The sequence below is a fragment of the Dasypus novemcinctus genome, chromosome 21, assembly GCF_030445035.2.
Source record: "Dasypus novemcinctus isolate mDasNov1 chromosome 21, mDasNov1.1.hap2, whole genome shotgun sequence".
NCBI lineage: Eukaryota > Metazoa > Chordata > Mammalia > Cingulata > Dasypodidae > Dasypus > Dasypus novemcinctus.
In genome coordinates, this window is record NC_080693.1 from 55290172 (window position 1) to 55313622 (window position 23451).

The window sequence follows — 23451 nt, forward strand, 5'->3', positions numbered from 1 at the left end:
CTGCCACCCCCACGCTCTCCCTGAGGGGTGGGAGGGGGAGGTGGCAGGGCCGCCTGCCCTGTGGGATGGTGTGGGGGCGGGGGTGAGGCGCAGAGGGCAGAGGAGCAGACAGCACAGAGCCAGAGGCCCGGCCCGCCGTGGGGCTTGGGGAGGGGTGCGGAGGCCGCGTTACCCGGGTGGGCCGGGGGCGGCGCTGCCCCCTCAGTAGTCGTCGTGCAGCCTCTCTGTTTCTGATGGCTGGCTCTTCATCTCCGCCTTCTGCCTCTTAGCTTCATACAGGGCGCGAGTGCGGGCTCGCTTGAAGAAGCCGCACTGCGGGAGGGGAGCAGGTGGGGGGGGGCATCAGGGGGGCCTGGGGTGTCCCTGCCAGCAGCCCTCACAGACCGGGGCGGAGGGCTGGGGAGCCTGGAGGCCGGGGTCCCGGGTGCCCGGTTCCAGCTGGTAGCTCCGTTAGCCCAGGCAGGAGCATCCTTTGGGGGGAGTTGAGGAGGGGGCAGGGGGCAAGGCTGGGAGCGGGAGAGAATTTGGGGAGGAGATGGGGAAAGGGAGGCGGACATCGAGGTGAGGCAGGGGATGGGGGGCCTGGGGGAAGGGAGCTGGGGGAGGGGGTCTGCTGGCGGGAGGCCCTGGAGTGGGCGGGGGTCCTGACCTTCCACAGCAGGAGGATGATGAACGCCAGCAGCAGCAGCCCCGCCCCCACGGCCACGAGCACCAGCCACAGCTCCACCTCGGCCGGCAGCTCCTCCACCAGCTCAGAGTCGATGTCCACGGAGAACTGGAGCGGAGAGCAGGGACTCAGCCCTTGCCCACCCCTGCAACCCCCCAGGGGCCCAGCCCCCTGCCATTTGACTTATCGCCAGCAGGGGGCACCCGGGGACTGGAGAAAAGTCTCTGCTGCCTCCCTGACGTCAGCAGACCCAGCCTCCTGCTTCTCCCTCTAGGGGAGCAGCCTCAGATCCACCAGGCTGCCTGGAGTCTGGGTTTGTGAACTGCTCAGCTACCAGCTGCATCCCTGACGAGCTGTGTGGCCTTGGACAAGTCATTTCACTTCTCTGAATCTCCCTTTCACGCTCTCTGACAAGGCTTATCTCACTGGGTTCTGTCCAGTACTCAGCAAGTAGAGTGGCCTAAGGCGTGGGTTCTGGAGCCATACTGCCTGGGTTTGAGTCCCAGCTAGCTGTGTGACCTTGGACAAGTTACTTGACCTCTCTTGCTCATTGGTAAATGGGGATTATGGTAATAATAACTACCTCATAAGTTGCTGGGGAGGGTTAAATGTGTTTAATAAGGGCAAACTGCTTAGGTAGTACACAGCAAGCACTCCATAAATATTTACCAAAAACCAGGAATACATGGTACATAGTATCATTCTTTTTATACCCCCACAATGGATATGTTTGTTTCTGAGTGAAAATGATTATTATTCCTGAAAACCCAGACAATATTAAGAAAATGAAAGGCGCCTAGTAACAACAATCTCCAATGTTTTGGTGAATCTCTTCCCAGATTTTTACATGCATATCGTAAACATATATACTTTTTTCTTCCACATTAGTGGGATCATCCTACACCCACTCTCCTGCAACCTGCTCATTTCACTTAATATTATCATTTCTCCATGTCAGATGATAAAGAGCAGCCTAATCTCTTCCGATGACTGCCTGGTCATTGTAGGAAATGTACCAGAATTTATTGAACCCCTTACTGAAAGGCATTTAGGTTGTTTCCAACTTTCTGCCATTATAAACGATGTCTAAAACATCCCTGTATATTTATCTTCGCACACTTGTCCTATTAGTTCTTCAGGCTATATTATCATTTGCTAGATCAAAGGAAATGTGCATTTTAAATTTTAATAGGTATTGACAAGTTCCTTTCCAAAAAGAATCCAATTTATACTCCAATCTTAGTAGCGGGAGGGACTGTCTATTTTCTCTCACACTTATCAGTACCAGGCAGTGTTACTTTTGAATATCTTCCAATCTGATAGGCACAAAAATCCTGTGGCTGTTTTTATTTTTATTTCTTTGTCAGTGAGTTGAATATTTGTATTTCGCCCTATGTATTTATGCCTATTTATTTTGTACCTTGTATATATACTGCCTGCTTATATCCTTTATCTGTAATGTATTGAATATATATATTGATACTTTGTCATATATGTCACAAACTTTTTAAAAGTAGTATATCATTTCCCCTTTTAGGTTATGGTACCTTTTGTTTTACACCGATTTAAAATTTCATAGTCTAATGTGTCAAGTTTTTTCCTGTATGACGTCTGCGTTTAATAACATAACTTCCCCCTCCCCATAATTCAGGATGATTAAACTGTCTTCTGGATTTTTTTCTGGCCTATGTATGAGTTTTTATGCCTTACATTTAAATATTTAATCTAATTCAAATGTATTTTGTTTATGGCATAAGGATGTATCTTTATTTTTTGTTGGTCATTGCCCGCATGTAGGAAAGTCATCGGCTTTGTTTTTTTAATGTTCTTCTGAGCTCCTCAGTGTCCTGAATTCTGTTATGGGGTCTAATAGCTTTTGGGTGGCTTCCCTTTCCTGCTGAGTAGACAATCACATCATCTGCAAATCACAGTCATATTCCCACGGTCAAAGCCCTGCTTCGCCGTGTTATCCTGTGCCTGTCTTTTCTGCCTGTGGCCAGGAGCTCACATGTCCATGATGGATGTGACGGGTGAGACACCAGGAGCCCTGGGTTCCGGCTCCTTAGAAGCTGGGTCCCTTTGGGTAGGTCACTCCATTTCTCAGCCACATAAGAGATGACAATCCCAGGCTCGCTCTCCATGGAGGCGCAACTATCCTCAGCCCTGGCTGCACAGTACAACCACCTGGGAACTTGGAAATACACCAGTGCCAGGCTCCCACCCACAGGGATCCAGATGCGGTGGGCCTGGGGTGTGGTCGAGGCACCAGAAGTTCTCCAGCTGATTCTCACATGTTGCCAGGGCCGAGCGCCTCAGAGCTAGCGCGAGTGAAAGTGCTCCCGTGCCCTGGCCGGGCTGCCGTGCTCACTCTCACCCACTCACCAGCATCGTCTTGTTCTCCATGTTAATGGTGGGGACGCTGGTTCGGAGGAACAGGGTGGCACAGCCGTCGACCCTAACTCGGTCAAAGTCTTTGTAATCCTGGGGGCGGGGGGAGAGGGGAGAAGCTCAAAAAAGTAGCCGCATGCCCTTTAGACCCCGCTCCTGGCCCTAAGCACGCCCTCCGCCCCCCTCTGGGGTGCCCTCCCTTCGGGCCGCACCCTCAAAGGTTCTGATGGCCAGGCCTTTCTGCCGCACATCGGTTCATTCGTATGGCAGATCCTGTGCTTGCACGGACCAAGACCGAGTAGATCGCCATCGACAGCAGGCTTTTGTAAATAAAGTTTTATTGACACACAGACACATCCATTCACTCACGTATTGTTTATGGCTGCTTATTGTCTAAGGCTACAATGGCAGAGTGGAGTAGTTGCCACGGTGACCATCTGGCTCGCAAAGCTGAAAATACTTATTGTGTAGTCCTTTACAGAAAAAGTTTGCTAACTGCTGGTCTAGGTGGCATGAGTAGGCAGGCATGCGAGGAACTACAACCCAAGGCGGAACACGATAAGTGGCATAAAGGGCTTCTGAGAAAGTTCTAGGAAGTCCAGCTAGAGAAGCCAGAAACGGGTTCACCGATGACAAAGCCTTTGAGGGAGGCCCTGAAGAGGCTGAATAGGAGTTTCCGAGCAGGGCCGCAGAGGGGGAAGCGGGCACGCCGGGGGCAGGAATGGCACGAGCAAAGGCGTGGAGGGGGGAAAGAACAGGCCAGCGGCAGAACGACGGACACGTGGTGAAAGGTCAGGTTGGCTGGAGACAAGCATTAGGTACACAAGCACAGCCAGACACACGAGAACACGTGCCCACGTGGCAGATGGAGACGGGCGTGCGCCTTGCTGTCGCTGTCACACACACGCCCGGGCACCCTGCTGTGACCCTGGCCTCTCCCTCTGCCCCCCTCCCCCCCAGTGCAGCCCTGACCTCAATGAATGTGCTGTTCCACACCCGGGCCTGCACGGTCATGTTGGTGACGACCAGAGCATCCGGAATGGGGCACTCCAGCCACACGCAGTGGGCACGGCCATTGGCACAGGTCTGTGGGGCAGGGAAACATGAGACACCAGACGGTCTGGAACCTCCAGATTCTCCAGGCTTCGCTCCTCACCTTCGACTCCCGCAGGGGGCTGACCTCGTCCCCTCGCTCACAGACCCCCACCCCGCCACACGCACACTCACGCTCACGCACATGGAAGAGACATTCCTTGGGCTGAGCAGAACAGGTACCAGGGACATGGACAATGACATCTGGCCCCTGCTCAGGCAGGTGGGGTCCAGTCCCTGACACCCCTTCCCCAGCCCTCCTCCCGCCCGATCTCATGCCAACTTTCTCCCCCAGGACACCATCTCCCAACTCTCCACCGAGCTGGACCTCAATATGCCTCCCAGGCCTGGTCCCAGGTGCCCTTCCTGGAGGGGGAACCCTGAACCACCCACCCTCTCCCTCCCCCAACACTTCCTCCTGCCCTCTAGTTCTTGAGCAGCTATATCTCCTCTCAACAGCTTAGGGTTCCCTGGAATAGTGCCAGCATCTTCTCCTCTGGTCATCATCCTGTTTGCTCCCCCAAGTAAGGGGCTGTGCCTCCCCCATCCGAGGGGGGCGCACTCTGGGGGCAGGAGCTGGCCTCCCTCTGCAGGAGGGTTCCTGAGGGGAGGGGCCCCATCACCTCATCAGACCGGGGTCTCGTGGTGAGTAGCACCTATCTTCCTTGCTTGGTGTGCCCCCAGTGCCCACGCACCCTGGGATGGGTTGGCCACTCACCAGCAGGGTCTCAGAGTTGGCTTTTTTGGCAGCGGCCAGAGTGACAGGTGGGGGGCCCTGGCCTCCCCCAGGGTCCAGCTGCCGCCGCCTGCGCTGTAAGGTTGACAGTCCATCCCCGGGCACCTAGAGAGAGAGATTTGCTGGGAAGGGAGAATGGGAACAGGGGTGGGAAGACGAGGAAGAGGTGGGGGAGAACCAGGATCCCAAGGTGGTATGAAGGGAAACAGGGAAGACACCGGCCTTTCTGCCCTACAGCATGCAAATGAGATGGAATGCAAATGAGATGCAAATAGAAGTCAAAACTAGCATCCTTACTGAAAGAGTGAGGTTGAGAGGGTTGACAAAGTTTCCCGGTGGCCAGCAGGGCCAGGACCCATTGCCGTGGACAGTGATCTCCGTAGGGTAGAGCAGCCACTTGCCATTGGCGACTTCATAGGGCCACTCCAGTCCCAGGACCAGGGTCCCCAGGGCTGCCAGCCCTTCTCCCATTGGGCCCACCTGTGGGCACAAGGGACATGTCCATCTCACCCTGCTCCAACCCTCCACCCTTTGGCTCCAGACCCAGAGAGAACCCCCCCATCACCCTTCCCAGAAGCCCCCAGCCCAGGGCCACCCTTCTTAGGAACCCCTTACCTGGAACTCAAACTTGAGGGGGCTTCCCACATCCTCCACGGTTTTCATGCCAGACTCGCCCATCACTGTCCCCCCAAAGAAGCTTTGCAGGCGGTGACTCACCCTAGGGTTAAGAAAGGTGTCAGACTCTTAGGGGCAGGAGGCTCAAGGACCTGGCAGAAGAGGCAGATGCCAAGGAAGTGTCCTCTGACATCAGGCAGGCTTGAGTGTAGACCTCAGCTCTGCCACCCAGGTCACTACTAACTGTGTGGCCCCAAACAAGTTATTTATCATCTCTGAGCCTCAGTTTCCTCATCTGTACAATGGAGTTAATAGGAATTGCTACTTCACTAGCCTGTTGTGAGATGACACATATAAAATCCTTAACACAATGACCTCTCGAGAAACGGTAGGGCCATGCCAATGCCTTGGCCCCAGGGTCACTGATTCCTCCACTTCTGCCTGCTTTACAGGGACAAAAATAAAAATAACAGCAAAGACAGTGAGGGATGATGATCCGGGGGAAGTGGAGGCCTGAGGATTCCAGCCCCAGAGGGGAGTGTCAGAGGAGCCTGGGAGACATGCAGGGGACAAGAGGTCCCGACTCGGGCAGAGCGGGTGGTGTGGGAGGGGGTACCCACATGTTGAGCGAGGCCTGGAGTGTGTAGTCCACCAGCAAAGTTAGGGTCATGGGCTGTAGGTTGTCCTGGTGACTGGATCTGGGGAGGGGTAGGAGAGGGGACGTGTCAGCTCAGGCCCCAGGACACCGTGGCCCGACCCGGCCTGGCTTCTTCAGGTCACTCACGTGGAGAGCTGCAGCTGCGCCTGGAGGTCCCTTGTGTGCAGGGTCACCCCGATGACCTCGAAGGCGATGAGCAGCTCCATCTGCCACGAGGGTCAGGGGATGCAGAGGGGGAGGGAGTGTTTGGGGCCAGCAGGAGTGACGCCAATGGAAAGAGGGGATACAGGCTCTGCCAGGGGCTTGGTTCTCTGGCCTCCCCCCACCAACACGTCTCCACCCTTTCACCCTCCCACCCTCCTTCCCTCACCTCTGCCTCTCTCTACCCCCTTTTCTCCTTCAGGTAACTCCTCTGCTACTTTTTTTTCCCTATCTGGTTGTGTCATCATCTTTTTTTGGTGTGTTGCTTTGCCACCCAGCGGGCCCGCACCTCCCCACCTCTCCTCTCCTTGCACAGCAGGTCTGGGACACCTTTTTTCTTTTTTCTTTTTCTTTTTTTACCAGTAGGTCCTGGGAGTTCGATCCCCAGGACCCTCGTCCTCCACCCCATAAATGGGAATTCAACTTCTCGAGCCACAGACACTTCCCTGCTCTGCTCCTTTTTAGCTGCATGGCCTTGGGCAAATGACGAGAACTTTCTAAACCTGTGTTTCACCCCTCCCCTGCTCTGATCTTTGATCAAGGAAGCTCTGAGAAACAGGTAGGCAGAAGCAAGAATAACGAGCTCATCGGAGGTGCGGCCTGGGGCCCACGAGCCCTGAGAGGATCTGACCAGTGCTCACCCGCTGGTTCCGTTTGAAAGGGTTCCCCAGCTCGCAAAGGATAGTCTCGTTGGCCTGGCAGGCCCCAGGCTGAGGAAGGAAGACAATAAGGTTAGGGTCCCGTCCCTAAGTTTGCACCATCCCTCCCCTAAGACGCAGGGCTAGAAGCCCTGGGGGCTGGAGACAGGCTCCCTAGCAGCGGAGCTGCTGCAGGCCCCGGGAGGACCAGCCAAGGCCAGGGGAACGCAGCGCGGAAGCTGCGCAGCCCTGGCTGCTCTGAGCGGCGGACGCTCACCGGGCGCACGGAGGACAGCAGCAGGGCGGGTGGCACAGCCAGGGTCAGCAGAGCCTCGTGGGCGTCTTCCCCGGCCCGCTCCTGGCTGGGGACGTTGGTCACGTTGATGCTCAGGAGCAGCTTCCGGACGTCTCGGCTGTACTGGAGCCTGAGTGGAGGACCCCGGGGCTAAGGTAGAAGCCCTGCTCCCGGGGCCTCCCCAGGTCAGTGGGAGCCGCCCTGCCTGCGGCCCGCGGGTCTACCTGGTAAGGAAAGCCGCCTCTCGAGACAGCCAGGCCCCGCCCTCTAGCCCCACCTGGCCTCCCCCCTCCTCCCGGGCCAATCAAAGCCCCGCCGCCTCAGCCTCGCCGCCCTATGAAGCCCCGCCCCTGGCGCCGAGGCCCCGCCCCTCGGATCTTCCGCCTTGGGGCCCCGCCCCCGGCCAGGGACGGCCCCGCCCAGCGGCGCGGCGCGGAGCCCACCTGCTCTGCGGCTGCATCTGCTCGGACACGAAGGCTGCCCGCATTTGCAAATTGCTGTCGCACTTATTGTCCGGCCCGCACTCCTTCTGGAACTGGACCTAGGGGCCGCGGAGGCGTGAGGGCCCCCTCCCCACCGCGTCCTCCGGCCCCACGGCCCCTCCCGGCCCCGGCCCCACCCACCTCGGTGCGGTTCTCCAGAGCCTGCGCCTGGTTGAGGACCGGGTAGGCGTCCAGGGACCGCAGCCCCAGCCGGGGGCGCTCGGGCATCCGCAAGGGCAAAGAGTAGTTCATGGAGATGATGATGGGGCGGAGTTTGTCGCGGACGTTGTCCTGGGGGGGCGGGGGGGGGGAGAAGGCTGGCTGAGCCCGGCCTGGCTCTGCTGCCGGCCGAGTTGAAGCCTCATACCACCCCCATCTCCCAAGGAGGAGCAAGGCCGTCCCCTCCATCCAGAAGACAGCTCCCTCGCGCCACCCCAGTAAGACTGAACCGTCTCTAACCTGATCCCAGCTTGAGACTTCCTACCACCGCGACTCCCCAGACAGGAGCTGGGGCCCCTTCTCAGAGAGCTCTGCAGGGAGGCCAAGTCTCCCTCCTCCCCCAGAGGGCCCAGGAGGAGCTCTCCCCCCCAGCCTGATGTCCCAGAGAGGGGCCGAGCCCCTCCCCACCAGGTTAGCTGAGCCAAGGTCCTCACATGCCTTACCTCTCCCAGAGGTGAGAACCCTTTGGCCGCCATCCCCTCTGGCAGCCTCTCTCTGCCCTCCCGGGTGCTGTACCCCTACAGACCTAAGACCTCCCAGGCTGCCTTCCTGGTCCTCATTTCTGGGGACACCCCAATCCCTCAGCCTTGACCTGGGGGTCTCTGCCCGCCTTCCCAGGGGATGGTGGGACCCCTGCCCGCCTCTCGCCCTCCCTCACCATCAGGAGCAGCTCCAGCGTCTGGCAGCGCATCTCGGGCATGGAGAAGAAGCCGTGGAAAACAGCCGACTGGCTGCGGGCAAAGCGGAGGCGGGGCGGGCGGCGGTCCCGGTCGGCCTCGAGGGTGTAGGCCAGGGCTGCGGGCGGGCAGAGCAGTCAGCAAGTGGCCAGGCGAGCAGGCCCCCCTCGCCCTGCACCCCAGCACTCACTGATGTTTCGCCTGTAGTTGGGGTTCCCAGCACTCTGGTTGTAAGCAAAGCACAGCTCCACCTGCACACTGTTGGGGGGGCAGACAGGAGGGCGCGTTCATGGGGGGACCCAGATATTCACAGCTCAGCCACCATATGTATATTATTTATTTATCTGCGCTCTTAGGGTGTACAGGGTGCTATGGGAAGGGCTTTTGGCATATTAAGCTCCTCTTACAGGTGAGGCATCTGAGACCAGAGAGATTAAAGGTTTGCCCGAGGTGGTCCTCCATCTTTCCTAGGCGTCTCCTCCTCCCTCTTCCTCTAGGGCCTCACCCCCCAGAGCCTGCCCCTGCTGCTGCCGTGGCATAGCGGCCACTTGGAAAGGGGCAGACTGGGTGAACCAGGCAGACCGGAGCTCCCATTCCTAACCACTATGCCTACCGACCACCACCCCACCCAGCTTCACCCACCACCTCCCACGAGGAGTTGTGCTTTGAGTAGGTTGGGTGGGAAGGCAGTGCTTACCCCAAGCTCAGACCTCTAAGGGTGAAATAAGGGTTGTCAAGGGGGGGGGGCGGTTTGAGAGCTGACCTCTGTAGGAGGGGCAGGGGGACAGAGCAGAGGCTGAGAGTCTCACCAGGAGGTGGCTGTGCAGAGCGTGGGGTCCAACACGGACGGCCTGGCCACCAAGGTCCTGTGGAGGATGTTGATGACGGGCCGGGCCCTGCACAGAAGCCAGAAGCCAGGGGGCCATCAGTGCCTTCCAGCTGCCCCAACCCAGGCCGGGGCCGGACTCAGGCTTCTGTGGGCCTGGGTCAGAGGAGGACCGAGTTGGGGCTCCATGCCGGCAGGGCTGAAGGAGAGAGAGGGCCGCATTTCCCGTCCCCCACTCACCGCAACAGCACGATGTGGTCTGACAGGCTCCCCACTAGCAGGTCTGGGTAGAAGTTCTCGTCCACGTCCATCCGCCCACTCAGGGAGTAGCCGAAGGTGGCCAAGCCAGGCAGGCCCAGTTCCCTTCCGTGGATTACCTGGGGGCAGGGGCAACAGTGGGGGCTGGCTCTGGGGAGCGGGACCCAGGGGAGGGAAGGCAGGCAGGCGGGCTCTGGTCCATACCTGCTGGGGCTGTCTGGGGAGTCCCCCGGAGCCACTGTGGTAGATGTACACTGTGCCTGCGCCCGAGCCCTCGAACGGGGCTCCCACAGCAATGTCTGGGGAAGAGAGGCGGGATGGAGTCAGCCCGGGTCGCGCTGGCCCCACATCTCCCCACTGCCGGGCTTCAGGCCAGAACAGCAGCTCCGGCTTCAAACCAGGACTGTCTGGAGCCCAGCTGCCTCCTTTTATAGGTGGGAGAGTAGGTCCAGGAAAGGGGAAGTGACTTACCAAAGCCACACAGCAAGTTTCCGTCACAGCCAGGCCTAAAGCTCAGGTGCCTGCCCGCTGGCCTGGTGTGTTTTCCCTTTATGGTGGCTTCCGCCTGCCTGACCACCTCCCCTCCAGACACGCCTGATTCTCCCACTGATGGAGTAAACCTCGTTGACCAGCAGGGTCAGAAAAGAGGCGCTCCCCATTGGTGACTTTGCCAGGGAATGGTGGAGCCCTGTCCCCTTTAATCCTCAGGAGAGTGCTACAGGGAAGGCAGGACTGTGCCCACTTTACACATGAGGAGAGCCAATGGCACACACTCGAGGGCAGAGACAGGGCCTTTGAGCCCATCTTCTCTAACACCAGGACCTGTGACTAATCACAACACTGGACTGAACTTTACTTGTTAAAGTGCTAGGCGTTGAAAAAATTGTAATACTCTTCTGACCATTATTTCCACAAATAAACCCAAAATGTGTTAATATCCTCTTGAACTTCACTGAACTCCTTTTTATTTGCTTTTCTTTCTTTCTTTTTTTAACCGGATAAAGCCTAGCTAACCAGGAAACCAAGCTTGTTGTAAAGGTATGTATGGGGGCAGGACGGGGGTGGGGGGACAGAAACCAAGGAACTCTTCTATCAGTGAGTGTGTGGGCTTTGCTGACTGAACTTTCTGGACGCATTTAGGCTGTTCAGAGGCTCCTCTGCCTTCCCTTTGGTTCTCAGCTGTGTCCTGGGAAATTGAGGTGGTTAGAGCAGTGACTTCCAATAAGCCAGGTGCTCCTGCGGCAACCAGCTCAGTCCCTTGGTCTGTCCCTCTCCCTGACACTCGGGTCTGATTGGTCCCCAAGTCTCGCAGAGTACTGGTGCTGTACCCTATGTCCAGGGCTCCCACCTTGTCCCAGCCTTTATCACGCACCTGGTATACCACCTTCTTGATCTTAAAATCTCCAGCCTTGCTTCCCCTCAACCATCCCACACGCCCATCTAGAGTCATCTTTCAAGGCACCCAGCTCATTGTGTCACATCCCTGCTCCAAAAGTTTCACCAGATGCCCTGGCCATTACCCAAATATAAAGCCTCAGGTCCTCTGCCCTGCATTCAGAGCCTCTGTCCCCAGGCTGCCTCTCCAGCCTCTTCTTTTATGTGAACCTGCTGGATTGGACATGTCAGGCAAGCATCCCGTACTCATGCTGAGCCCCTTCTATTCCTCCCTGTTGTGCACGCTCAGGCCAGCCTTCAATGCCCAGCAGCACGTCCACTCCTCCAGGAGGTCCACCGAGCTTGCCTCTGGTTGCCGCCTCTGCCCGCCCTCTCTAGTAATCCTGGGGCCAGGGCCCTGCTCTGTCCCCTCTACAGGTCCCATCAAGCCTGGCATGCAGCTAGTGCTCAGCTAGTGGGCATGCTGGGAGTGGAGTGCTGGCTCATACCCTGGAATCCATCCTGGTTGATGTCACCAATGCTGGCCACTGAGAAGCCGAAGGCAGAGCGGCTGGGGCCGTGAAGAAGGAGGGAGGGGTGGGCTGGGAAGGAGGTGCCCGCCTGGTTCATGAAGACATAGATGGCCCCCCCTACCTCCTCTTTCCGCTCAAAGTAGTAGGGGGCACCCACCAGGAGGTCTTGCCACCTGTACAGCAGAGAAGGAAGGGGGAAAGGGGGAGTGTGAGGTCAGTCCCCAATATGTAGCATAACCCTTGTTTAGCAGGCACGAATGTGCCAGGACATACGGCTGTGCAAAGGGCCCCTCTGGCCATAGGTCACAGGAAGGACAGGGAAATGTCAATGTGACCCACCAAATAGAAAACACATGTTGGGGAGAAGCCATGTAGGCACAGAGCACATGGCTATAGCACCCACATCCACTAGAGCCATAGGAACAACAGGCACAGACAAGCAAATGCAGGTGTCATGCATATGACATGCACATACTCAGAATCTTGTAAAGTTTGATTGCAAATCAACACGCAAAGTTGACTTGCCAATTCCTGCGAACATCGTGCAAATAAGGACACAACTCTCAAACAAGCACGATTTCCCTGTCCTGCATTGGATGAGCTCTCCCCATCTCCCACCTCTCTCCCTGGCCCCAGTGAACGTCCCCAGACTCTCACCCATCATTGTTCAGGTCTGCCAGGGCAATGGCGCTGCCAAAGTAGGCGCCCACCTGGGTGCCCTCCACCACCTGCCTCCTCCGTAAGTCTCCGCCTGCTTCCTGGCTCAGCAAGAAGACAGCACCCACGTGTCGATGGCGCGGTGCACCCGTCACGATGGTGATGTCTGAGGGGTGCAGGATGGCACTGCCCACCTGCACCGTGTATCCTGGGATGGGGGAAGGCTGTCAACCAAGGCCCTGGTAAACTCTGTCTCCCTCTACTCTGGACTCAAGCCCTGCATAACCCCCTTTTCAATATCCTCTATTCCCATTTGAGCAAGAAAGTGGACCCTGGATTCGTAGCTGCTGCACCCCAGCCCCCCTGCCCACACACTGGACTGTGAGCTCCATGAGGGCAGGGACTTTGCATTCTGAGTGCTCAGAACAGGGTCTGATATATAGATGGTGCTCAAAAAATGTGTGCTAGTTGAACAGAATGCTCCTAGTCACTCCCCACCCATGACCTCACTCTCCCATCAGCCAGGTTCTGCACCCCTTCCTCCTTTACCATGCAGTCGGCCACCCCAGCGGACTTACCAATATAGAGGTTTCCTTGATCTTCTGGGTCCTTGTAACTGTACTCGAATAAATCCCACTCCTTCCGCTGAATCATGTAACTGTTTCCTTCACAAGAATGGGGAGCGGGGAGCTCCAGTCACCACCCCTTTCCTCCACCAGGTCCAGAGTCCTCTCCCAGATAAGGATAATACTAACCCCTTTGATCTGTGCACCCTGCCATTTGCAAATCACTTCCTCTTTATTTTAACAATTCTGTGAAGTAGAATCGTGATCCCCATTTGCAGGTGAAAAAGTGAGATTCAGGGAGGGGAACTGATGTGCAGCTCGTCCCCTGAGAAGCTAGTTGTAGACACAGGACTGGAATCCAGTTATTCAAACTCGTGACTTGGTGCCTTCTCTACTAGGTGGCTGTCCTCCGTTCTCTAGACACTGAGGTCAGATTCCAGCCGTTCTCTCCTTCTGGTCCTGAGCTCAAACTTGGGGCTGCCTACCTGGTCCCTGCTAGAGATTGCCTGGAGCTCCAGGCCCTAAGGGACCAGGGGCCAGGAGTCAGGGACAGAGGAGGAGGCAAGGCTCCTGCCTTAGCCTTACGTGGGCTCAGGGCTGTGACCACGTCCCAACCCTCTGATGGTCAAGAAGAGGAGATCCATGGGCTCCTTTGCTGGTGACTCTAAGGGGAAAAGGGTCCCAGTTGCCACAAGCTGTGTGGCAGAGAGAGGCAAAGAGATGGAGGGAGCAGGAGCCTTAATCAGAGTGTGCAGTGTGGTGGTTACAAGCACATACTTGACAGGAGGAAATACGCCAGAGCCCCTAGAATGATCACCTTATGGGTATGACATGAAAAAATGTCCACACTTCCTTGATAAGTGAAAAGAGAACATAGCAGAACAGCGTGTCTAGTGTGATTCTGGTTGTGTCTGGGAAAAAAAAAAGGACATGTATATATTCTTTTTAAAAAGTCTGGAAGGAGGGAGCAGATATGGCTCAAGAAGTTGGACGCCCACCTCTCACATGGGAGGTCCTGGGTTCAGTTCCCAGTGCCTCTTAAAGAAGACAAATAGATAATGAGCAAAACAACAACAATGAGCAAAACAGATGAGGCAGCCATCTCAGGGGGGAACGAAAAGTCTAGAAGGATCTAAAAGATACTATGAATGCTGGGAAATGAAACTAGGGAGATGGGTATTTTATTTTTCTATATTTTATCTCTATTTTTACCAGATCCTTCTGTACTATTTGGTTATTGTACCAGGACCGTGTCCTACTTTTAGGTTTTTTTAGATTGGTGCAAAAGTAATTGCTGTTTTGCATTGCTGAAATTTGCAGTTTGATATTGGCATGCATTTTTAAATAAATGTGGTTATGTTATATATCATTTCAATGTGCATTTCTTGCTTTATGTTTTTTTGCTAATGACATTACTTGCTGTTCATTTTATATTTATTTTAGACTATGGAAATGATGTTAGACAAAAAGCAAATTTAAGCAATTTTCTTATCTGAGTTCAAAATGGGTTGTAAAGCAACGGAGACAACTTGCAACATCAACAATGCATTTGGACCAGGAACTGCTAAATGAAGGTACAGTGCAGTGATGGTTCAAGAAGTTTTGCAAAGGAGGTGGCGGACTTGGCCCAGTGGTTAGGACGTCCGTCTACCACATGGGAGGTCCGCGGTTCAAACCCCGGACCTCCTTGACCCGTGTGGAGCTGGCCCATGCGCAGTGTTGATGCGCACGAGGAGTGCCCTGCCATGCAGGGGTATCCCCCACGTAGGGGAACCCCATGCGCAAGGAGTGTACCCCCTAAGGAGAGCCGCCCAGCGCAAAAGAAAGTGCAGCCTGCCCAGGAATGGCGCCACACACACGGAGAACTGACACAACAAGATGACACAACAAAAAGAAACACAGATTCCCGTGCCACTGACAACAGAAGCAGACAAAGAAGATGCAGAAAATAGACACAGAGAACAGGCAACCGGGGTGGGGGGAAGGGGAGAGAAATAAATAAATCTTTAAAAAAAAAAAAGAAGTTTTGCAAAGGAGACGAGATCCTTGAAGATGAGGGGTGTAGTGGCCGGCCATCGGAAGTTGACAACCAATTAAGAGCAATATTGAAGCTGATCCTCTTACACCTATTGCCAAGGAGCTCAATGTGGTCCATTCTACAGTCATTCGGCATTTGAAACAAATTGGAAAGGTAAAAAAAGCTCGAGAAGAGGCTACCTCATGAGCTGACTGAAAATCTAAACAATCATCATTCTGAAGTGTCATCTTCTCTTATTCTACAGAACAAAGAACCATTTCCCAATCGGATTGTGATGTGCAATGAAAAGTGGATTTTATATGACAACCAGCAATGACCAGCTCAATGGCTGGACCAAGAAGAAGCTCCAAAGCACTTCCCAAAGCCAAACTTGCACCAAAAAAAGGTCACAGTCACTGTTTGCTGGTCTGTTGCCACTACAGCTTTCTGATTCCTGGTGAAACCATTACATCTGAGAAGTATACTCAGGAAATTGATGAGATGCACTGAAAACTGCAATGCCTGCAGCCGGCATTGGTCAACAGAAAGGGCCCAATTCTTTTCTACAACACCCGACAGCACGTCGCACAACCAATGCTTCAAAAGTTGAACGAATTGGGCTATGAAGTTTTGCCTCATCCACCATATTCACCTGACCTCTTGCCAACTGACTACTACTTCTTCAAGCATCTTGACAACTTTTTGCAGGGAAAACGCTTCTACAACCAGCAGGATGCAGAAAATGCTTTCCAAGAGTTTGTCGAATCCCAAAGCATGGATTTTTACACCGCTGGAATAAACGAACAATTCTTTTTGGTTAAAATGTGTTGATTGTAATGGTTTCTATTTTGATAAATAAAGATATGTTTGAGCCTAGTTATAATGATTTGAAGTTCATGGTCTGAAACCGCAATTCCTTTTGCACCATATATTGACTTAGGTCACATATATGTCAATATAACATCATTTCTAAATAGAATGTTAAACTTTGGGACATAGACAGAAGTAATAAAAGTGTATTAATGCGTCATTATACACAGATAATGCTTTCAACCTACGATGCACTTTTCTGCTTTCTTTTACACTATAAACACTTCTGTTCCTTTTGTGCCAACCTAATAAATCGATAAACTGGAGTCAGATGGAAATGAGTTCCAATTCAGGTTTCCTAATTTACTATTGGCCTTGGCAATTTATTTAAGTTCTCTAAGACTCTGTTTTCTTTTCTGTTAAATGGGTATAATAATACTGTTGATTCTCGTTCTTCTCAGTAGTTACATCTAAAACATTGCCGTGAACACTGAATTAGGATATACTGAACCACTGATGCTAGAGGAAATACAGGGTGAGGTTCCCATGAGCCTCTAGTCACAATATTTTCACCAACCAATCAATACATCCTATCTGTTTAAAGATGCCTTATTTCATATATATTGTTAATTCATTAACATTGCGCTCACGTTCAAGAGCACAATGACCCATGTCTGAGCAAAGCTGGACCAGCTTGAACTTAGGAACGCTAGGCAGCACTTGGGGGCCATTTTAAACAATGATATCACTAGGAAAAAGCAGGAAAATGTGAAAAAGAGTCACAGAATGTAGCATGGAAAGGGCACTTGTTTACAGTCTGAGAGCTGCGACAAGAACGCAGAGCATCGCTTCACTCGGCCTCAGCTAGGAATGTGCGCATCTGGTGACTCAAATTTTTCACCACCTGGGGCATGTCCACCAGTGACCACAAAAGCACCAAAAGTATTGGTTTGGGGGCTACAAATAAACTTGCATATAATGAGGATCAACTGGTCTTGCCTCATAAACCTACTAGAAAGATGATAAAGATAATATGTATAAGGGGGCTTTAAAATAGTAGCGGTAGCAGTGGTTGTTCATATTGTCTCCTCTGCCCCCTAGAGGGGAGGGTCTGGGCCAGGGGTCCCAGTGGCTAACTGAGGGTGGGTGGTCTCTGCTCCGCCCTGCTCCCAGAGCCCCTACCTTTCCAGTTGTAGGCACCTGGGGCCCCAAAGTACACGGTGCTATGCGTGAAGCCGCCGCTGGTGCCCAGCTGGCACATGCCCGTCTCCAGGTAGTCGGTGTTGCTGTTGCACATCTCGTTGTGGTAGGTCTGCCAGTCATCGTTGGGATCCAGCTCTAGGTCATTGCCCCGCACGTAGCACTTGCCCACCATGCGCCGCTGGTCCTCCGTCCCTGACCACAGCACCTGGGTGTAGCGGTGGGCACAGACCTGGGGACCCCCCACCACACACAGCCTGAGCCCACAGCGGGGGTCCTGGGCCAGCTCTCTCCTCCGCCCTGTGCATCCCTGGCTTTGGAAGAGTTCTCCTGGCTTCTCTTCCCACAGTGATGCCAGGACTTGCATCTCCGTTCCTTTGGGGGAATGCTTATTCGAAGCTAGAGGTACTGGATTTGAGAAGGACTTAGAGACCGTGGCAAAAGGAAAGGAGGCAAAAAAATATACAGAAATATAAAAATAAAAAAACTTGTAAGATTTAAAAAAAGAAAAGAAAAGAAAGGAAAGGAGGCAAAATTGAAGGAATGTGGATTTCAGGCTCACCAGTCTAAGAAAAGCTAGGTGTAGAATAGATTAAGGAATTTGCTTCTCTGTTGCCCCTAAGAATACCATCCTCTTGTGGAAATAATAATAGTAATAGCAGCAGCTAACACCTACTGGTGCTTACTAATACCAGGCACAATTCTAAACTCTTCCACATATTAACTCTTTTAAACCTTCTACTAACCCTATGGTATAGGGACAATTCTTTTCCCCATTTAACAGTTAAGGAAACTGAGGCACAGAGAGCTAAGTAACCTGTTTAAGATCTCACAACTAGAAAGAACCAGAATATTCAAACCAAGGCCACCTGGCTTCAAAGTCTGTACCTTGAGCACTATTCTGTGCTGCCTTGCCAAGGCGACAGTCTATACATATTTTTCCCTGCACATCATAGGTGCTCAGTAAATATTTATTGGGCAAATCAATGGGTGCTTATAAAACAGGCAAAGTACAGGCAAAGTACAGAAATGGGACTAGTTTTGTGCATTCAATGACCCCCTCCCCCCGAGACAGATTCCTCATCTGTTTGCTCATTGCTGGGGTTTTTTGGCTCGTTTTTTCTTATCTGCTCATTGTTTCTGCTTAATATCTGTTCATCATTTTTTGTTTTTTGCTTTTTTATCCCCCCCCCCCCCCCGCACACACAAACTTTGTCTGCTCTCTGTGCCCATTTGCTGTGTGTTCTTCTGTGTCTGCCTGTATTCTCATTAGGCGGCTCCAGGACCCGATCCTAGGACCTTCTGGAGTGAGAGAGTGGTGATTACTTTCTTGCACCACCTCTGCTCCCTGTTCTGCTACATCTTCTTATTGTCTCTCCTCTGTGTCTCTTGTTGTGTCGTCTTGCTGTGCCAGCTCTCTGCATTGGCCGGCACTCCTACATGGGGCGGCTTTCTTGTGCAGGATACATTCCCATGCAGGGTGGCACTCCTGTGAGGGGTGACATTCCTGCATGGGCCAGCACTCCACGTGGCCCAGCTCACCGCGTGGGCCAGCTTCCCCCACCAGGAGGCCCTGGGCACCAAACCCTGGACCTCCTCATATGGTAGATGGGAGCCCAATTGGTTGAACCACATTCGTTTCCTTGCTCACTATTTTTTGTTCGAATTCTGCTGGTTGGTTGTTTTCTTTAGGAGGCTCTGGGAACCGAACCCAGGCCCTCCCATGTGGGAGGCGGGCATTCAACTGTTTGAGCCACATCCACTTCCGACGCATTTGTTTTCGTGTCACCCTCCAGAAGGAAGGTCCACTGATGTAGTTCCCAAGTTTGTCCTGAACCAGTGCTGGGTCTCTAATACTAGAACAGTGCTTGGTTCGTGGTAAGTGCCGTAGAATATTTGTTGAATGGCTGAAAGGACAGGCAACTACTCAAGAACCAGCCTTGGGAGTGGATGTAGTTCAAGCAGTTGAGCACCTGCTTTCTGCATGGGAGGTCCCGGGTTTGGTTCCCAGTGCCTCGTAAAACAAACAAACAAACAACAAGCAAAACACATGAAAAAGTCAATTCAATGTGGCTCAGTGTTGAACGCTGACTTCCCATATACGAGGTCCTGGGTTCAATCCTTGGCCCTGGTACCACAAAAAACAAATAAAACAGGAAAAAAAGCCTCACATGGGATCCTAGGCCTACCACCTATGTGGCAGTTTGAAGTTATTTTATGAATCCCCAAAAGAAAAAGATTATGTTGTTGAACTACTCCATTCCTGTGGGTGTGAGACTCTTGATTGGACTAAGTCAGCGAGGCATGACTCACGTTGCCCTCTTCCTGGGTCTGATAAAAAGAGAGACGCACACGCAGAAACTCGAGAGAGAAAGGAAGCTGCCGTCTTCGATCCTGCCATGGGAGGGAAGACTCCAGGCCCGCCTACAGCTGCAGAAGGCAGAGAGGCCCCGAGAGGAGGCCCGGAAAGTGACAAGTGCTAAGCCTGGCTGCTCACGGCTGAGCTCTGAGCTCGGGGAGGGGAAGGCAGGGCTCTGCAGTCTTCTCTGCCACGTGGCAGGGTGCTACGATCACCGGGAGCTCACTTCGGGGAGAAAGCTCGGATGCTGCTTTGCTTTAGGCCTTGAAACTGTAAGCTTTTACCCTAATAAATTCCCCATTAGAAAAGGCAACCCATTTCTGGTACTTTGCATCCACAGCCCTTTGGCAAACTAAGATAACCCAAAACAGGGCGTTGAAGAGGCATTTGGGGCAATGATGAAAACCTAGGGCTTAAAACAGTGTCCGGTAGTAACAGAAATCACAGCAGTGACTGACTGGAAGGGAGCATGAGGGAACTTGATGGAGTGGTGAAAATATTCTGTATCTCTAATGGGTGTTGGTTGTACGGGTGTAGACATTTGTCAAAACTCCCTGAAATTTCAAAGTCGTGCATTTTCATTGTATGCAAATTTTACATCAATTTAAAAAAATGAAAAAAGAATGATCCAGCTGGAACCCAGAAATTGAGACCGCAGGGGCCTGCACTGAAGAAAGCCGGCAGGAGGTGACGACTGACAGCAGGGAGTGGCCCCCAAACCACCTCCCAGGAAGCAGCACAGACCAGGGCTGAGGCGCCTGAGGCCCTCTCTGCCCTTTCCTCTCCCAAGTTCCCTCAGCTCATTCCCAGGATGGGTGAGCACCCGGGGTGGGGGCAGGGAGGAAGTGGTGATTCAGACACCCAGGCAGTGCCCGGCCTTGGCAGAGCACCAGAGCCTTAGCCCCTCCCCTCATCCCCCCACCCCCGCTCCACCCGCCTGCAGAAACACAGCCAGAGACAAGGCATGGAGATCTGCCCGCCGATATGCACAGAGAGACGGCCCCACTGATGCGGACATTTGCAAACACACCTCTCCTGCCCTCAGTTTCCCTCCCCAGCCTCTCACCCCTGGAGATGAGGGAGAGGGCTGGAGGTAGGGGGGAGCCAAGGGTGATCGCCCACTTACCAGGACTCTGCCTGCAGGGCCCTGGCTGGCCACTGTCACCCCAAGCCACATGTCCTCAATGATGTGATGGTCAGGGTCACCTGTGGGTGTGAGAAGGGCCATGAGCCAGGCTACCTCACCCCTACTCCCAGTGCTCAGGGCCTCCAGGGACCCTCCACCCCAGCAGGGCCGCCCTCTCCACCCCCTTTCCCCAGTCCATCAGGATTGTGAGTTCTCCAAATTCCATACGATTCTACTCCCCTCTGGGGCTCGCTCTTCCCAGCTGGACAAGACGTGACTAGAAACTGCACAAGCCAGCCCTGTCTCCTCCAGACCATTCTCTCTGCGCTGCCCCCTCCACCAGGCTCCTGACCTGGCCCTGATCCCCAGCCACTTCCGCTCACTTTTCTCCTTGATGTCCATCCGCTTACAGTCATTCTTGTGGGCAGTGAGTGGGCACAAGTACACAGCACCGGTCCGATTGGTGGAGCCGTCGGGCACAGCGAGCTCCCGTGGGGCACCAGCCAGGAGCCTGGGGGGCAGGGAGGCAGGTGGGTCCAGGCTCGACTCCTGACAGCCCTGTCAAGCAACTTGCTGTTCAGCATGTGTTTCCTGCATCTGCTCTGGGCCAGGCTCTGGGCGTCTGGAGATGAGTGGCCCCCTGGCCAGGAAGCAGACACCTGCAGCCAGGGCCTCATGGGAGGAGGGCAGGGAGCAAACCAGCCCCGATTCAGGAGTGGAGAGCTGCCAGGAAAGCCACAGAGGTGACCCCATCTGAGTCAGAGGATGATGACAACCAGGTGAAGAAGGGGAGGAAGCGCACTTTGGGCAAACGAGTAGCCAGGTGCAGGGGCCAGGAAGCGTGAGCCAGCAGGGCAACGCAGGCATCTGCAAAGCCCGCCTGTAGGGCCGGGGCCCAGGGACATCGCGGTGGAGGCAGGGGGCCAGGAGGGAGGGGACAGGCTGGAGGAGAGGCAGGGAGGGACAGCAGCCAGGGCAGAAGGGCCTTGGGATAGCCATGGCGCAATTTCAAGCAAGGGAGTGACGTGGGCAGATTTGGGATTTGGAAGGAATGCTTTGGGCTCCGAGATGGAAGTGGACGGGAAGCCAGCAGGACTGGAGGAATCCAGGGTCCAGATCCTGGGGGGCCGTGGGGAGAATATGTGATTGTCAGAGGCCTGGATCCTTCCTCTCTAAGCCATCTGAGGACTTGGACCTCGGAGGCCTGGGCCCCCACGTGTTCTGGGTGATGACCCCCCCCGCCCACCTTGAGGCAGGCACACAAGGCATGGAGCGGAGGGGGAGGGGTGCGCCCCAGGCAGAGATCAGGCTGGTGGACGTGCGGGTGGGGGTGGGCAAGAACCCCCTGGCCCCCAGCAGGAACTTGGCAACCCAACCCATATCAGAGGGGTGCCTGGTTGAGGGGATGAGGTGATTAGCCCCGAAATAACATCTGCTGGGTCAGACCACCAGGTCAGGAATCCCTGGGTCTTCCCGCTACGGTGAATTCCTCAGCCCGCCGCACACCAGCTGAATCAAACCTGGGGCCGGGCCGAGAACACCCGTGTTTAACACGCTCCCTAAATACTGTGTGCCACGCTTGGAAAACCCAGCGCTACCATCCCTTGTTGTCCCTGCATCAGCTCCCCGCAGCCTCTCAGCGTTCTGCGAGGACGCCCCTCCTCAATCCTGACGGCCCGGGGGGCCCCTGCCCTTGGCCCCCGCAGCACCCTGGCCCCGCCGCTCCCGGTGCAGAGCCTGGGCCCGGGGCCTCCTGCCAGGGTCTGCGCAGTGCTGAGCAACGCCCACCTGCAGCCCCTGCCTGGCAGGGAGTGGGTAGGGCTGGACTTGGGCAAGCTGAGACCTGGGGTGCCTCCGCCCACTGGGTGTCAGGAATGCACGGCCTGGGGGTGGGGGTGGGTGCTGGGAAGGGGGCGGGGCCTCTGCCCGCACCTCGCAGCCGGGGAAGTGTTTGTCCTCCAGGCAGGGAGCAGCTTCTCCCGGGAGCAGTGGTAACAGCCTCAGCCGGGTGATGGCAGGGGGCCAGTGTGGCAGCCAGGCCCGGTTAGTCACCCTCTGTCTTGGCTGGGGAGGGTGCTGAGGTGAGTCTGCTGCCTGGCCACCCATGGGCATCTGCCCCTGTTGCATCCCACCGACGAAGGAGGGAAGCTGCGCCCGTGGGAAAGGCCTGTCTCAGCCTGGGCGCCCAGGCCTGGCTCCAGGCCTCGTTCTGCCTCAAGCGGCAATGTCCTCTCGCTCTCAGAACCCTCAGCGCCTCATCCCTGAAGGGGACAGTGGCTACCCTGCCGACCTCCGGGACTGCTGGGGGAGGAAATGGGTTCATTTAAAGGGCTTTTGACGGCGAGGCCCGTGGCCACCGTAAACACCGCTCTGATTTCTGGGGGGCTCCTAGCACGGCCCCAGGCCCTCCTCCAGGACCCAGGAATTTCTGCCCCACCAGCTTAGGGGACCTGGAGCAGAGGGGAAAGAACAGGCTAGTTAGGTGTTCAGAGGAGCAGAAGCTGGGACCTGAGTGGGACTTCACCGCCTGAGGACACCTAGCCCTGGCGGGTGGGGCTCGGCCGCTGGCAGCAAGAGTCAGTCTAGGGCCGGAGCTTGACTCCCATGCCGGCGAAGGGTCCAGGCCTCGGTGGGTGCATGGAAGGCTTTGCCCCTGCTGCTGCCCGGCCCTCACAGGCTCCCTCGCCTTGGCGGGGAAGGGGCTGGCCGGCCTTCCTCTCAGCCTCTGGGAAACCGAGCAGGCAGCGCTGGCCTGGATGGGAAATGGATTGAAATCTACCCCCTCACCACCTATCCCCCGCTCCCTCCAAGCCCTGGGCTCATGCCCACATCCCAGACCCCTCCCTCCTCAGTTATTCCACAGGGAGCCCACCCCCACTCCCCTAGAGTATTTTTAGCTCCTACTTGGCCCACTCAGAGGCCCTTTAAGGCCCTCTGGCTCCCAGCCCAGGATGCAATGGGTCTCCAGCCAGAGGACTGCTAAGAGCAGGAGGCGGGTCTGCAGAGGGTCCTGGCTTCACCCAGCCACAGCCAGGTGAGCGTGCAGGGAGGGCAGCG

General features: G+C 54.9%; 1 protein-coding gene across 4 annotated transcripts in view; it reads right to left on the reverse strand.

Annotated features, from left to right (window-relative positions):
- ITGA3 (integrin subunit alpha 3) overlaps positions 1 to 23451 on the reverse strand; it is a 31097-nt gene that overhangs the window by 1886 nt on the left and 5760 nt on the right. For 3 of the 4 annotated variants that reach the window (XM_071210604.1, XM_058284012.2, XM_058284010.2), the window contains 24 exons: positions 20778 to 20905; positions 20395 to 20474; positions 16892 to 17141; positions 12895 to 12981; positions 12317 to 12524; positions 11636 to 11832; positions 9957 to 10051; positions 9735 to 9871; positions 9478 to 9564; positions 8859 to 8926; positions 8650 to 8786; positions 7914 to 8063; positions 7734 to 7831; positions 7273 to 7420; positions 6999 to 7067; positions 6283 to 6362; positions 6119 to 6196; positions 5499 to 5601; positions 5181 to 5363; positions 4866 to 4988; positions 4028 to 4141; positions 3050 to 3148; positions 650 to 775; positions 173 to 312 (listed from right to left, as the gene is read on the reverse strand). In XM_071210604.1, the coding sequence (XP_071066705.1) occupies positions 202 to 312; positions 650 to 775; positions 3050 to 3148; positions 4028 to 4141; positions 4866 to 4988; positions 5181 to 5363; positions 5499 to 5601; positions 6119 to 6196; positions 6283 to 6362; positions 6999 to 7067; positions 7273 to 7420; positions 7734 to 7831; positions 7914 to 8063; positions 8650 to 8786; positions 8859 to 8926; positions 9478 to 9564; positions 9735 to 9871; positions 9957 to 10051; positions 11636 to 11832; positions 12317 to 12524; positions 12895 to 12981; positions 16892 to 17141; positions 20395 to 20474; positions 20778 to 20796 (2847 nt within the window). In that variant the 5' untranslated portion in view covers positions 20797 to 20905 and the 3' untranslated portion in view covers positions 173 to 201. Of the gene's footprint in view, positions 1 to 172; positions 313 to 649; positions 776 to 3049; positions 3149 to 3267; positions 3376 to 4027; positions 4142 to 4865; positions 4989 to 5180; positions 5364 to 5498; positions 5602 to 6118; positions 6197 to 6282; positions 6363 to 6998; positions 7068 to 7272; positions 7421 to 7733; positions 7832 to 7913; positions 8064 to 8649; positions 8787 to 8858; positions 8927 to 9477; positions 9565 to 9734; positions 9872 to 9956; positions 10052 to 11635; positions 11833 to 12316; positions 12525 to 12894; positions 12982 to 16891; positions 17142 to 20394; positions 20475 to 20777; positions 20906 to 23451 lie in introns of all 4 variants that reach the window. The other variant, XM_071210603.1, reaches the window with a different exon arrangement.